Source organism: Chiloscyllium plagiosum, unplaced genomic scaffold (genome assembly GCF_037043375.1).
Source record: "Chiloscyllium plagiosum isolate Xiang-an unplaced genomic scaffold, Cpla_swu_hap1 HiC_scaffold_38, whole genome shotgun sequence".
Classification (NCBI taxonomy): Eukaryota; Metazoa; Chordata; class Chondrichthyes; order Orectolobiformes; family Hemiscylliidae; genus Chiloscyllium; species Chiloscyllium plagiosum.
The window spans coordinates 17,693,435-17,708,909 of record NW_028270176.1 but is presented as its reverse complement, the minus strand read 5'-3'; the positions used below and the strand labels follow the sequence as shown (position 1 = coordinate 17,708,909).

At 51.7% G+C, this 15,475-nt stretch overlaps 1 protein-coding gene across 1 annotated transcript in view; it reads left to right on the top strand.

Moving 5' to 3' along the window:
* Positions 1–14,301, top strand: part of LOC122546827 (uncharacterized) — a 62,493-nt gene extending 48,192 nt beyond the window's left edge. Inside the window, exons 13-16 of the mRNA XM_087980822.1 lie at positions 6,051–7,188; positions 8,116–9,393; positions 9,505–10,731; positions 13,208–14,301. Coding sequence (XP_087836948.1) covers positions 6,051–7,188; positions 8,116–9,393; positions 9,505–10,731; positions 13,208–13,410 — 3,846 coding nt within the window. The 3' untranslated portion in view covers positions 13,411–14,301. The remainder of the gene's footprint in view (positions 1–6,050; positions 7,189–8,115; positions 9,394–9,504; positions 10,732–13,207) is intronic.
* The last annotated feature ends 1,174 nt before the right edge of the window (positions 14,302–15,475 follow it).

The window sequence follows — 15,475 nt, the reverse complement described above, 5'->3', positions numbered from 1 at the left end:
CAACCCCAGCAACAAACAGTACATCAACTCCAGCAACAACCAGTACATCGATCCCAGCAACAACCAGCACATCAATCCCAGCAACAACCAGTACATCAACTCCAGCAACAACGGACACATCAACCCCAGCAACAACCAGTACATCGATCCCAGCAACAACCAGTACATCAACCACAGCAACAACCAGCACAACGATCCCAGCAACAACCAGTACATCAACCCCAGCAACAACCAGTACATCAACCCCAGCAACAACCAGTACATCAATCCCAGCGACAACCAGTACATCAACCCCAGCAACAACCAGTACATCATCCCCAGCAACAACCAGTACATCAATCCCAGCAGCAACCAGCACATCAACCCCAGAAATAACCAGTACATCAATTCCAGCAACAGGCAGCACATCGATCCCAGCAACAACCAGCGCATCAACCCCAGTAACAACCAGTACATCAACATCAGCAACAAGCAGCACATCGAACCCAGCAACAACCAGCTCATCAACTCCAGCAACAACCAGCAGATCAACCCCAGCAACAACCAGTACATCAACCCCAGCAACAACCAGTACATCAACTCCAGCAACAACCAGTACATCAACTCCAGCAACAACCAGCACATCAATCCCAGCAACAACCAGCACATCAACCCCAGCAACAACCAGCACATCAACTCCAGCAAAAAGCAGCACATCGATCCCAGCAACAACCAGGACATTAACCCCAGCAACAACCAGTACATCAACCCCAGCAACAACCAGTACATTCACCCCAGCAACAACCAGTACATCAACCCCAGCAACAACCTGTACATCGATCCCAGCAACAACCAGTACATCAACCCCAGCAACAACCAGCACATCAACCCCAGCAACAAACAGCACATCGATCCCAGCAACAACCAGTACATCAACCCCAGCAACAACCAGCACATCAACACCAGCAACAACCAGGACATCAACCCCAGCGACAACCAGCACATCAACCCCAGCAACAACCAGTACATCAACCCCAGCGACAACCAGTACATCAACCCCAGCGACAACCAGCACATCAACTCCAGCAACAAACAGCACATCGATCCCAGCAACAACGAGTACATCAACCCCAGCGACAACCAGCACATCAACACCAGCAACAACCAGTACATCAACCCCAGCAACAACCAGTACATCAACCCCAGCGACAACCAGCACATCAACCCCAGCAACAACCAGTACATCAACCCCAGCGACAACCAGCACATCAACTCCAGCAACAACCAGTACATCAACCCCAGCGACAACCAGCACATCAACTCCAGCAACAACCAGCACATCAACACCAGTAACAACCAGGACATCAAGCCCAGCAACAACCAGCACATCCACCCCAGCAACAACCAGTACATCAATCCCAGCAACAACCAGCACATCAACCCCAGCAACAACCAGTACATCAACCACAGCAACAACCAGTACAACAATCCCAGCAACAACCAGTACATCAACCCCAGCAACAACCAGTACATCAACCCCAGCAACAACCAGTACATCAACCACAGCAACAACCAGTACAACAATCCCAGCAACAACCAGTACATCAACCCCAGCAACAAACAGCACATCAAACCCACCAACAACCAGTACATCAACCCCAGCGACAACCAGCACATCAACCCCAGCAACAAACAGCACATCGATCCCAGCAACAACCAGTACATCAACCCCAGCAACAACCAGCACATCAACACCAGCAACAACCAGTACATCAACCCCAGCGACAACCAGCACATCAACCCCAGCAACAACCAGTACATCAACCCCAGCAAAAACCAGTACATCAACCCCAGCGACAACCAGCACATCAACTCCAGCAACAAACAGCACATCGATCCCAGCAACAACCAGTACATCAACCCCAGCGACAACCAGCACATCAACACCAGCAACAACCAGTACATCAACCCCAGCGACAACCAGCACGTCAACCCCAGCAACAACCAGTACATCAACCCCAGCAACAACCAGTACATCAACCCCAGCGACAACCAGCACATCAACTCCAGCAACAACCAGTACATCAACCCCAGCAACAACCAGTACATCAACCCCAGCGACAACCAGCACATCAACTCCAGCAACAACCAGCACATCAACACCAGCAACAACCAGTACATCAACACCAGTAACAACCAGGACATCAATCCCAGCAACAACCAGCACATCAACCCCAGCAACAACCAGTACATCAACCACAGCAACAACCAGTACAACAATCCCAACCAGAACCAGTACATCAACCCCAGCAACAACCAGTACATCAACCCCAGCAACAACCAGTACATCAACCACAGCAACAACCAGTACAACAATCCCAGCAACAACCAGTACATCAACCCCAGCAACAAACAGCACATCAAACCCACCAACAACCAGTACATCAACCCCAGCGACAACCAGTACATCAACCCCAGCAACAACCAGTACATCATCCCCAGCAACAACCAGTACATCAATCCCAGCAGCAACTAGCACATCAACCCCAGAAATAACCAGTACATCAATTCCAGCAACAGGCAGCACATCGATCCCAGCAACTACCAGCACATCAACCCCAGTAACAACCAGTACATCAACTTCAGCAACAAGCAGCACATCGATCCCAGCAACAACCAGCTCATCAACTCCAGCAACAACCAGCACATCAACCCCAGCAACAACCAGTACATCAACCCCAGCAACAACCAGTACATCAACTCCAGCAACAACCAGTACATCAACTCCAGCAACAACCAGCACATCAATCCCAGCAACAACCAGCACATCAACCCCAGCAACAACCAGCACATCAACTCCAGCAAAAAGCAGCACATCGATCCCAGCAACAACCAGGACATTAACCCCAGCAACAACCAGTACATCAACCCCAGCAACAACCAGTACATTCACCCCAGCAACAACCAGGACATCAACCCCAGCAACAACCAGTACATCAACCCCAGCAACAACCTGTACATCGATCCGAGCAACAACCAGTACATCAACCCCAGCAACAAACAGCACATCAAACCCAGCAACAACCAGTACATCAACCCCAGCAACAACCAGTACATCAACCCCAGCAACAACCTGTACATCAACCCCAGCAACAACCAGTACATCAACCCCAGCAACAAACAGCACATCAACCCCAGGAACAACCAGCACATCAACCCCAGCAACAACCAGTACATCAACCCCAGCAACAAACAGCACATCAAACCCAGCAACAACCAGTACATCAACCCCAGCAACAACCAGTACATCATCCCCAGCAACAACCAGTACATCAATCCCAGCAGCAACTAGCACATCAACCCCAGAAATAACCAGTACATCAATTCCAGCAACAACCAGCACATCAACCCCAGTAACACCCAGTACATCAACTTCAGCAACAAGCAGCACATCGATCCCAGCAACAACCAGCTCAACAACTCCAGCAACAACCAGCACATCAACCCCAGCAACAATCAGTACATCAACCCCAGCAACAACCAGTACATCAACTCCAGCAACAACCAGTACATCAACTCCAGCAACAACCAGCACATCAATCCCAGCAACAACCAGCACATCAACCCCAGCAACAACCAGCACATCAACTCCAGCAAAAAGCAGCACATCGCTCCCAGCAACAACCAGGACATTAACCCCAGCAACAACCAGTACATCAACCCCAGCAACAACCAGTACATTCACCCCAGCAACAACCAGGACATTATCCCCAGAAACAACAAGTACACCAACCCCAGCAACAACCAGCACATCAACCCCAACAACAAGCAGCACATTGATCCCAGCAACAACCAGGACATTATCCCCAGCAACAAACAGTACATCAACCCCAGCAACAACCAGCACATCAACCCCAACAACAAGCAGCACATCGATTCCAGCAACAACCAGCACATCAACCCCAGGAACAACCAGTACATCAACCCCGGAAGCAACCAGTACATCAACCCCAGCAACAACCAGTACATCAACCCCAGCAACAACCAGTACATCAACGCCAGCAACAACCAGTACATCAACCCCAGCAGCAACCAGCACATCAACCCCAGCAGAAACCAGTACATCAAACCCAGCAACAACCAGTACATCGACCCCAGCGACAACCAGCACATCAACCCCAGCAGCAACCAGCACATCAACCCCGGCAACAACCAGTACATCAACCACAGCAACGACCAGTACATCAACCCCAGCAGCAACCAGCACATCGATCCCAGCAACAACCAGTATATCAACCCCAGCAACAACCAGCACATTAACCCCAGCAACAACCTGTATATCAACCCCAGCAACAACCAGCACATTAACCCCAGCAACAACCAGTACATCAACCCCAGCAACAACCAGCACACCAACTCCAGCAACAACCAGTACATCAACCCCAGCAACAACCAGTGCATCATCCACAGCAACAACCAGTGCATCATCCACAGCAACAACCAGCACAACAACCCCAGCAACAACCAGCACATCAACTCCAGCAACAACCAGTACATCAACCCCAGCAGCAACAAGTATATCAATCCCAGCAACAACCAATACCTCAATCCCAGCAGCAACCAGTACATCATCCCCAGCAACAACTAGTACATCATCCAGAGCAACAACCAGCACATCAACCCCAGCAACAACCAGCACAACAACCCCAGCAACAACCAGCACAACAACCCCAGCAACAACCAGCACATCGATCCCAGGAACAACCGGCACATCAACTCCAGCAACAACCAGCACATCAACCCCAGCAACAACCAGCACAACAACCCCAGCAACAACCAGCACAACAACCCCAGCAACAACCAGCACAACAACCCCAGCAACAACCAGCACATCGATCCCAGGAACAACCAGCACATCAACTCCAGCAACAACCAGTACATCATCCCCAGCAACAACCAGTACATCAACCCCAGCAACAACCAGTACATCAACCCCAGCAACAACCAGCACATCGATCCCAGCAACAACCAGTACATCGACCCCAGCAACAGCCAGCACATCGATTCCAGCAATGACCAGCACATCAATCCCAGCAACAAACAGTATATCCATCCCAGCAACAACCAGTACATCAATCCCAGCAACAAACCGTGCATCAACCCCAGCAACAACCAGTACATCGATCCCAGCAACAACCAGTACATCAATCCCAGCAACAACCAGTACCTCAATCCCAGCAGTAACCAGTGCATCATCCCCAGCATCAACCAGTACATCAACCCCAGCAACAACCAGCACATCAACTCCAGCAACAACCAGCACATCAACCCCAGCAACAACCAGCACATCAACTCCAGCGACAACCAGTACATCAACCCCAGCGACAACCAGTACATCAATCCCAGCAACAACCAGCACATCAACCCCAGCAACAACCAGCACATCAACTCCAGCAACAACCAGTACATCAACCCCAGCAACAACCAGTACATCAACGCCAGCAACAACCAATACATCAATCCCAGCAACAACCAGTACATCAAGTCCAGCAACAACCAGCACATCAACTCCAGCAACAACCAGTACATCAACCCCAGCAGTAACCAGTACATCAACCCCAGCAACAACCAGTACATCAATCCCAGCAACAAACAGTACATCAAGTCCAGCAACAACCAGCACATCAACCCCAGCAACAACCAGTACATCATCCCCAGCAACAACCAGCACATCAACTCCAGCAACAACCAGCACATCAACTCCAGCAACAACTAGTACATCAACCCCAGCAACCAGCACATCAACCACAGCAACAACCAGCACATCAACTCCAGCAACAACCAGCACATCAACCCCAGCAACAACCAGTACATCAACCCCAGCAACAACCAGTACATCAATCCCAGCAACAACCAGTATATCAATCCCAGCAACAACCAGCACATCAACCCCAGCAACAAACAGCACATCAACCCCAACAACAACCAGTATATCCATCCCAGCAGCAACCAGCACATCAACACCAGCAACAACCAGTACATCAACTCCAGCAACAACCAGTACATCAACCCCAGCAGCAACCAGTACATCAACCCCAGCAGCAACCAGTACATCAACTCCAGCAACAACCAGCACATCAACCCCAACAACAACCAGTATATCCATCCCAGCAGCAACCAGCACATCAACCCCAGCAACAACCATTACCTCAACTCCAGCAACAAACAGCACATCAACCCCAGCAGCAACCAGTACATCAACCCCAGCAGCAACCAGTACATCAACCCGAGTAGCAACCAATACGTCAACCCCAGCAACAACGAGTACATCAACCCCAGCAGCAACCAGTACATCGATCCCGGCAACAACCAGAACACCGATCCCAGCAACAACCAGCACATCAACCCCAGGAACAACCAGTACATCGATCCCAGCAACAACCAGTACATCAACCCCAGCAACAACCAGTACATCAACTCCAGCAACAAGCAGTGTATCAACCCCAGCAACAACCAGTACACCAACCCCAGCAGCAACCAGCACATCGATCCCGGCAACAACCAGTACATCGACTCCAGCAACGAGTACATCAACCCCAGCAGCAACCAGCACATCGATCCCAGCAACAACCAGCACATCGACTCCAGCAACAACGAGTACATCAACCACAGCAGCAACCAGTACAACGATCCCAGCAACAACCAGCACATCAACCCCAGCAACCACCAGTACCTCAACTCCAGCAACAAACAGCACATCAACCCCAGCAGCAACCAGTACATCAACCCCAGCAGCAACCAGTACATCAACCCGAGCAGCAACCAGTACGTCAACTCCAGCAACAACGAGTACATCAACCCTAGCAGCAACCAGTACACCAACCCCAGCAACAACCAGTACATCAACCCCAGCAACAACCAGCACATCGATCCCAGCAACAACCAGGACATTAACCCTAGCAACAACCAGCACAACAACCCCATCAACAACCAGAACATCAACCCCAGCAACAACCAGTACATCGATCCCAGCAGCAACCAGCACATCAAACCCAGCAACAACCAGTACATCAACCCCAGCAACAACCAGTACATCAACCCCAGCAACAACCAGTACATCAACCCCAGCAACAACCAGCACATCAACCCCAGCAACAACCAGTACATCAACCCCAGCAACAACCAGCACATCAATCCCAGCAACAAAAAGTATATCAAACCCACCAACAACCAGTACATCAACCCCAGCAACAACCAGCACATCAACCCCAGCAACAACCAGCACATCAACCCCAGCAACAACCAGTACATCAACCCCAGCAACAACCAGCACATCAACCCCAGCAACAACCAGTACATCAGTCCCAGCAGCAACCAGTACATCGATCCCAGCAACAACCAGCGCATCAATCCCAGCAACAAACAATATATCAACCCCAGCAACAACCAGTACATCAACCCCAGCAACAAACAGTACATCAACACCGGCAGCAACCAGTACATCAACCCCAGCAACAACCAGTACATCAACCCCAGCAACAACCAGTACATTCATGCCAGCAACAACCAGCACATCAACCCCAGCAACAACCAGTACATCAACCCCAGCAACAACCTGTACATCGATCCCAGCAACAACCAGTACATCAACCCCAGCAACAACCAGTACATCAACCCCAGCAACAACCAGCACATCAAACCCAGCAACAACCAGCACATCAACCCCAGCAACAACTAGCACATCAACCCCAGCGACAACCAGCACATCGATCCCTGCAACAACCAGTACATCAATCCCAGCAACAACCAGTACATCAATCCCAGCAACAACCAGCACATCAACCCCAGCAACAACCAGTGCATCAATCCCAGCAACAACCAGCAGATCATCCCCAACAACAACCAGTACATCAACCCCAGCAACAACCAGTACATCAATCCCAGCAACAATCAGTACATCAATCCCAGCAACAACCAGAATATCGATCCCAGCAACAACCACTTTATCGATCCCAGCAACAACCAGCACATCAACCCCAGCAACAAACAGCACATCAACCCCAACAACAACCAGTATATCCATCCCAGCAGCAACCAGCACATCAACACCAGCAACAACCAGTACATCAACTCCAGCAACAGCCAGTACATCAACCCCAGCAGCAACCAGTACATCAACCCCAGCAGCAACCAATACGTCAACCCCAGCAACAACGAGTAAATCAACCCCAGCAGCAACCAGTACATCGATCCCGGCAACAACCAGTACACCGATCCCAGCAACAACCAGCACATCAACCCCAGCAACAACCAGTACATCGATCCCAGCAACAACCAGTACATCAACCCCAGCAGCAACCAGTACATCGATCCCGGCAACAACCAGTACATCGATCCCAGCAACAACCAGTACATCAACCCCAGCAACAACCAGTACATCAACTCCAGCAACAAGCAGTGTATCAACCCCAGCAACAACCAGTACACCAACCCCAGCAGCAACCAGCACATCGATCCCTGGAACAACCAGTACACCGATCCCAGCAACAACCAGCACATCGACTCCAGCAACGAGTACATCAACCCCAGTAGCAACCAGTACAACGATCCCAGCAACAACCAGCACATCAACCCCAGCAACAACCAGTACCTCAACTCCAGCAACAAACAGCACATCAACCCCAGCAGCAACCAGTACATCAACCCCAGCAGCAACCAGTACATCAACCCGAGCAGCAACCAGTACGTCAACCCCAGCAACAACGAGTACATCAACCCTAGCAGCAACCAGTACATCAACCCCAGCAACAACCAGCACATCAACTCCAGCAACAACCAGTACATCAACCACAGCAACAACCAGCACATCAACCCCAGCAACAACCAGCACATCAACCCCAGCAACAACCAGTACATCAACCCCAGCAACAACCAGTACATCAACCCCAGCAACAACCAGTACATCCATCCCAGCAACAACCAGTACATCCACCCCAGCAACAACCAGCACATCAACCCCAGCAACAACCAGTACATCAACCCCAGCAACAACCAGTACATCGACGCCAGCAGCAACCAGTACATCAACCCCAGCAGCAACCAGTAAATCAACCCGAGCAGCAACCAGTAAATCAACCCCAGCAACAACCAGCACATCAATCCCAGCAACAACCAGTACATCAATCCCAGCAGCAACCAGTACATCGATCCCAGCAACAACCAGCGCATCAATCCCAGCAACAAACAGTATATCAACCACAGCAACAACCAGTACATCAACCCCAGCAACAACCAGCACATCAATCCCAGCAACAACCAGTACATCAATCCCAGCAGCAACCAGTACATCGATCCCAGCAACAACCAGCGCATCAATCCCAGCAACAAACAGTATATCAACCACAGCAACAACCAGTACATCAACCCGAGCAACAACCAGCACATCAACCCCAGCAACAACCAGCACATCAACCCCAGCAACAACCAGTACATCAACCCCAGCAACAACCAGCACATCAACCCCAGCAACAACCAGTACATCAATCCCAGCAGCAACCAGTGCATCGATCCCAGCAACAACCAGCGCATCAATCCCAGCAACAAACAGTATATCAACCCCAGCAACAACCAGTACATCAACCCCAGCAACAAACAGTACATCAACCCCAGCAACAAACAGTGTATCAACCCCAGCAACAACCAGTACATCAACACCGGCAACAAACAGTGTATCAACCCCAGCAACAACCAGTACATCAACCCCAGCAACAACCAGCACATCAATCCCAGCAACAAACAGTATATCAACCCCAGCAACAACCAGTACATCATCCCCAGCAACATCCAGCACATCAACCCCAGCAACAACCAGTACATCAACCCCAGCAACAACCAGTACATCAACCCCAGCAACAACCAGTACATCAACCCCAGCAACAACCAGTACATCAACCCCAGCAACAACCAGGACATCAACCCCAGCAGCAACCAGTAAATCAACCCGAGCAGCAACCAGTAAATCAACCCCAGCAACAACCAGCACATCAATCCCAGCAGCAACCAGTACACCAACCCCAGCAACAACCTGCACATCAACCCCAGCAGCAACCAGTACATCAAGCCCAGCAGCAACCAGGACATCGATCCCAGCAACAACCAGTGCATCAACCCCAGCAGCAACCAGTACATCGATCCCAGCAACAACCAGCACATCAACCCCAGCAACAACCAGTACATCAACCCCAGCAACAACCAGTACATCAAACCCAGCAACAACCAGTACATCAATCCCAGCAGCAACCAGTACATTAACCCCAGCAACAACCAGTACATCAACCCCAGCAACAACCAGTACATCAACCCCAGCAGCATCCAGTACATCAAACCCAGAAACAACCAGTACATCAACCCCAGCAACAACCAGTACATCAACCCCAGCAACAACCAGTACATCAACCCCAGCAGCAACCAGTACATCAACCCCAGCAACAACCAGTACAACAACACCAACAAACAGCACATCAACCCCAGCAACAACTAGTACATCAACCCCAGCAGCAACCAGTACATCAACTCCAGCAGCAACCAGTACATCAACCCCAGCAACAACCAGCACATCGATCCCAGCAGCAACCAGCACATCGATCCCAGCAGCAACCAGCACATCGATCCCAGCAGCAACCAGTACATCGATCCCAGCAGCAACCAGCACATCGATTCCAGCAGCAACCAGTACATCGACCTCAGCGAACGGTAACTTCAAACGTGCAACCTGGCGATTCCAGTCAAACGGAGGCCCCTTCCTTATCTCTCAGTGACTCAAGGGTTCCTGTCCCCTTCCTCCCACCCCATCCATTCCTCTGCCCATCACCCCCTCCTGTCCCTCCCCCAGGAACACTTCCCTTTCACTGGGGAATGAAAGCAGCAACTGGGGTCAAGCACTCAGTGGGTCAGACTCCAGTCCCTGCCCCTGGTGGTGGGGAGGGGGGGGGGGGGGGGGTGGGGGGAAGGGGGTTTGGAGGAGGGGACAATGCCAACATTCCCCATTGGTGTACAGCGTTGGGTGAGACTGTGGGATGGGACCGGATTTTATAACAAATGTGGAAACAATTCGTGGCTGTGACTCATCTTTTCTACCGTCACCTCCCACCCCACACCCCCCACCTCAAATCCCAACACCCTCCCCGGTGCCATGAACCCCAACCCACCCCAGGTCCGGCCCCGCCTTCCTCCTTGATTCATACCCCCCTGTGTTTCAGCCTTCAATACCAGCAGCACCTCGGGAAGGGTGTGAACCCACCTCCTCCCCGTCCGTATCCTGAGTGGGAGGGTTTGTATCCCGGGGAAACATACTCTCATTCCCGAGGTTCTCCCCCCAACTCCACGCCTTCAGAATCGGATCAGTCTCGATCTCAGTATCGGAGCGGACGGGCCTACCCACCCCCCCTCCTTTCAGGGACTGACCCCACACCACTCCACACACTCAGGCCAGGAAGGGGCGGTGGGATCTTTCTGTGTTCTGCAGGAAACTCCCTCCCCCCGACCGAGCCCCAGAGCGAACCTCCCCTTCCCCCCGCTTCACCATCCTGTCACTGACCAAGCCTGTGTGGGAAGGACCCCCTCCCCTCCCCCTCCCCATCCTCCCTTCACCGTCCTGTCACTGACCGAGCCTGTGTGGGTAGGACCCCCTCCCCCTCCACCGTCCTGTCACTGACTGAGCCTGTGTGGGTAGGACCCCCTCCCCTCCCCCCCTTCACCGTCCTGTCACTGACCGAGCCTGTGTGAGTAGGACCCCCTCCCCCTCCACCCCCTCCTTCACCGTCCTGTCACTGACCGAGCCTGTGTGGGTAGGCCGTGTCCTGAGAATCCTTATATTCTATGGCGTTCTCTCGGAAGCGGCGATGGGGTTATTGCCTTCGCTCCCCTCCCCGACCCGGCCACAATCTCAGACAGCACATTCCCACATCCCAATCACACGCCCCGTTCCGAAAAGTTGCTCTAATTCTTGGTCGCCTACGCCCCCTTCATAGAATCCTACAGTACGGAAACAGACCCTTCGGCCCACCCAGTCCATGCTGACCACAATCCCAAACTAACCCAGTCCCACCTGCCTGCTCCTGGCCCATATCCCTCCAAACATTTCCGATTCATGGCCTTATCCAAATGGCTGTTAAATGTTGTAACTGTCCCCACATCCACCACTTCCTCAGGAAGGTCATTCCACACACAAACCACCTTCTGTGTAAAACATCGGCCCCTCCTCTCACATTAAAAATCCCATGTCCTGGGGAAAAGACCTCGCCCACTAATCCTATCCATCCCCGTCATTATTTTATTCACACTCGCTCCAGTGAAGAAAGTCGCAGATGACCCAGCCTTGCTCTCTAACACAAACCTTCCACACCCGGTAACTTTCCGGGAAATCTCTTCAGGACCCTCTCCGGTTCAATAATATCGTACTGATAACAGGGAGACCAGAATGGGACACAGTATTCCAGACGAGGTCTCACCAACGTCCTTTAATATCCCACTCTCCCTCTCACTCCCCACTCCCTTTAATATCCCACCCAGTCTAATCCCACTCTCCCCCTCACACCCCACACTCTTTAATATCCCACCCAGTCTAATCCCACTCTCCCCCTCACTCCCAACACCCTTTAATATCCCACCCAGGCTAATCCCATTCTCCCCCTCACACCCCACACCCTTTAATATCCCACCCAGGCTAATCCCACTCTCCCCCTCACACCCCACACCCTTTAATATCCCACCCAGTCTAATCCCACTCTTCCCCACACTCCCCACAGCCTTTAATATCCCACCCAGTCTGATCCCACTCTCCCCCTCACACCCTTTAATATCCCACCCAGGCTAATCCCACTCTCCCCCTCACACCCCACACCCTTTAATATCCCACCCAGTCTAATCTCACTCTTCCCCACACTCCCCACACCCTTTAATATCCCACCCAGTCTGATCCCACTCTCCCCCTCACACCCTTTAATATCCCACCCAGTCTAATCCCACTCTCCCCCTCACTCCCCACACCCTTTAATATCCCACCCAGTCTAATCCCACTCTCCCCCACACTCCCCACTCCCTTTAATATCCCACCCAGTCTAATCCCACTCTCCCCCACACACCCCACACCCTTTAATATCCCACCCAGCACCTTCCTTCCCTATTCTTTGATGCAGTCACTGACCTTTTTGGATTATTCCCCCCACAGCTCCATTGAGTCGAGAAGTGATGATTATCATCGCACTGATTGTGGTCCTGGTGTTCCTCATCATCTTGCTCACAGTGCTGATACTGAGACGCAGAGTGAGCAGACATCGGTATAATGGATTGCCATCCCATCATCTGCTGTCGCCGGGGGGATACGTGTTTCCTCCATCTCGCTGTGAGCAGTGGAGCCAAACCCAGCTGTGATGTCAGCACAGGACGTGCGGAAGTTTGCATGATGGGAAATGATGCTAACTTGATGTCAACGCTCAACCAACTGACTGTGAAAGGAACAGGCCTCTGTGGACCCTGCAAGTGCCTGACAAGCCGAGGGTCAGTTGACGGGGTCAGGGGAACCAAAGGGGATAGAATAAGGAATCATGGACCCAGATGTTCTCCACTGCCCTTGGAATCTCTTGGAAGGTTCTGATCCACAGGGTCTGGGCAAGAGAAAGCAACGGGACAAGTCCAGAGCCCCCCTCCCGGTGAAGAGCCCCAGAATTTGGAATTGGCAGGAGAGGACGAGGTGCAGTCCAGTTCAAGCCACAGCGATGGGATTAGAGCTCACTCGATGATGGTCACAGAGTAACAGCAACCCAGAGTTGGGCGCTGGATAGGAAGCTGTTCCGAATTACCGAGATACATGCACGTTGTCAGCCATTTAAATCCAAATACAGATTAAGATTTTCTGGTCTCCAGTTTAAGGGTCTCTCTCTGTCACACCATGCCAACCAGGGAGGTGGGGTAAATAAGGGGTTTGTACGCTCAGAGAACAATGGGGAGGCAGTGTGGATATTGGCAACACCCAGACTGCTGTCCACTTTAACAATCATTGTCAACTTCACCTTCCTCTCCTCAACTTTACTGAAAGCAACGTTCAACAGGGATCAATGTGAGGGGATGCACTGGGGTGGGGATGCAAGGCAAGGGAGTAGATGGTGGGAGTAGATGGGTGTGCCCGAGGGTCAGAGGGAGCTCAGTGGGTGTGTTCCCCGCTCCCGTAAGGTAGTGGGACAGGCGGGTGAAGTGATTAAGGAGGGACACGGGACACTTCCCTTTATTAGCCGGGGAGGGGAGACAGAGTTGAAGAGCAGGGAGTGAGGCTGGAACTGTCTCAAACGCTGGTTAGGCCCCAGCTAAAGTACTGTGTGCAGTTCGGGAATCCACATTATATGGAGGGTGGGATAGCACTGGGAGTGGGGGAGATTTAGCGTGGGGGGGGTCGCCTGGGCTGGAGAGTTTTGGTTCTGAAGAGAGATTGGACCGACGGGGGCCCCTTTCCTCAGAGCTGAGGGGGGGGGGGGACTGGGGTGGAAATCATGACTGGGATGTATATAATGATGAGGAACGTAGGCAGGACAGACAGGAAGAAACATTCCCCCTTGATGGAGTGACCAGGGCAGGGGGCATTGATGTAAGGAAGTGTGGATCAGATATGGTGGGTCATTGGGATACCTTCTGGGGTAGGTGGGACCTGTACAAGGAGGATGGGTTGTACCTGAACTGGAGGGGAGCCTCAATATCCTGGGTGGGAGATTTGGGAGAGCTCTTCGTGGGAGGGTTTAAACCAGTTTGGCAGGGGGAGGGGGGGGGGGGGGAAACCGGAGCTATGGATCAGAGGATGGGGTAGCTGGTGAACAGGCAGAATTAGCGTGCAGAGAGTCTGTGCGGATGGAGAGAGTTGATAGGGCAAAGTTGCAGTCAGTGTGATGGGGTGAAGTGCATCTATTTTAACACAGCAATTGTCAGGAATAAGGAATAACTTGGAGCATGGATCAGTTCTTGGAGGTACGATGTTGTGGCCATTACGGAGACTGGGATATCACAGGGGCAGGAATGGCTATTGGATGTTCCAATGTTTAGATGTTTCAAAAGGAATAGGGGAGGGAGGTAAAGAAGGTGGGGGGGTGGGGTGGCATTGCTAATCAGGGACAGTACCAGAGCTGCAGAAAGGGAGGCCATCAAGGAGGGTTTGTCTACAGAGTCAGTCTGGGCGGAAGTCCGGAACAAGAAAGGAGCAGTACCTTTATTGGGAGGTTTCTACAAGCCCCCAGTAGCAACAGAGACATGGAGGAGCAGATTGGGAGGCAGATTTTGGAAAGGTGCAGAAGTAACAAGGTTGTTGTCATGGGTGACTTTAACTTCCCTCATATTGATTGGAACCTCTTTAGTTAGTTTGGATGGAGCAGTTTTTGTTAGGTGTGTCCAGGAAGGGTTCCTGATGCAACATGTAGATTGGCTGACTAGAGGGGAGGCCATCTTGGATTTGGTG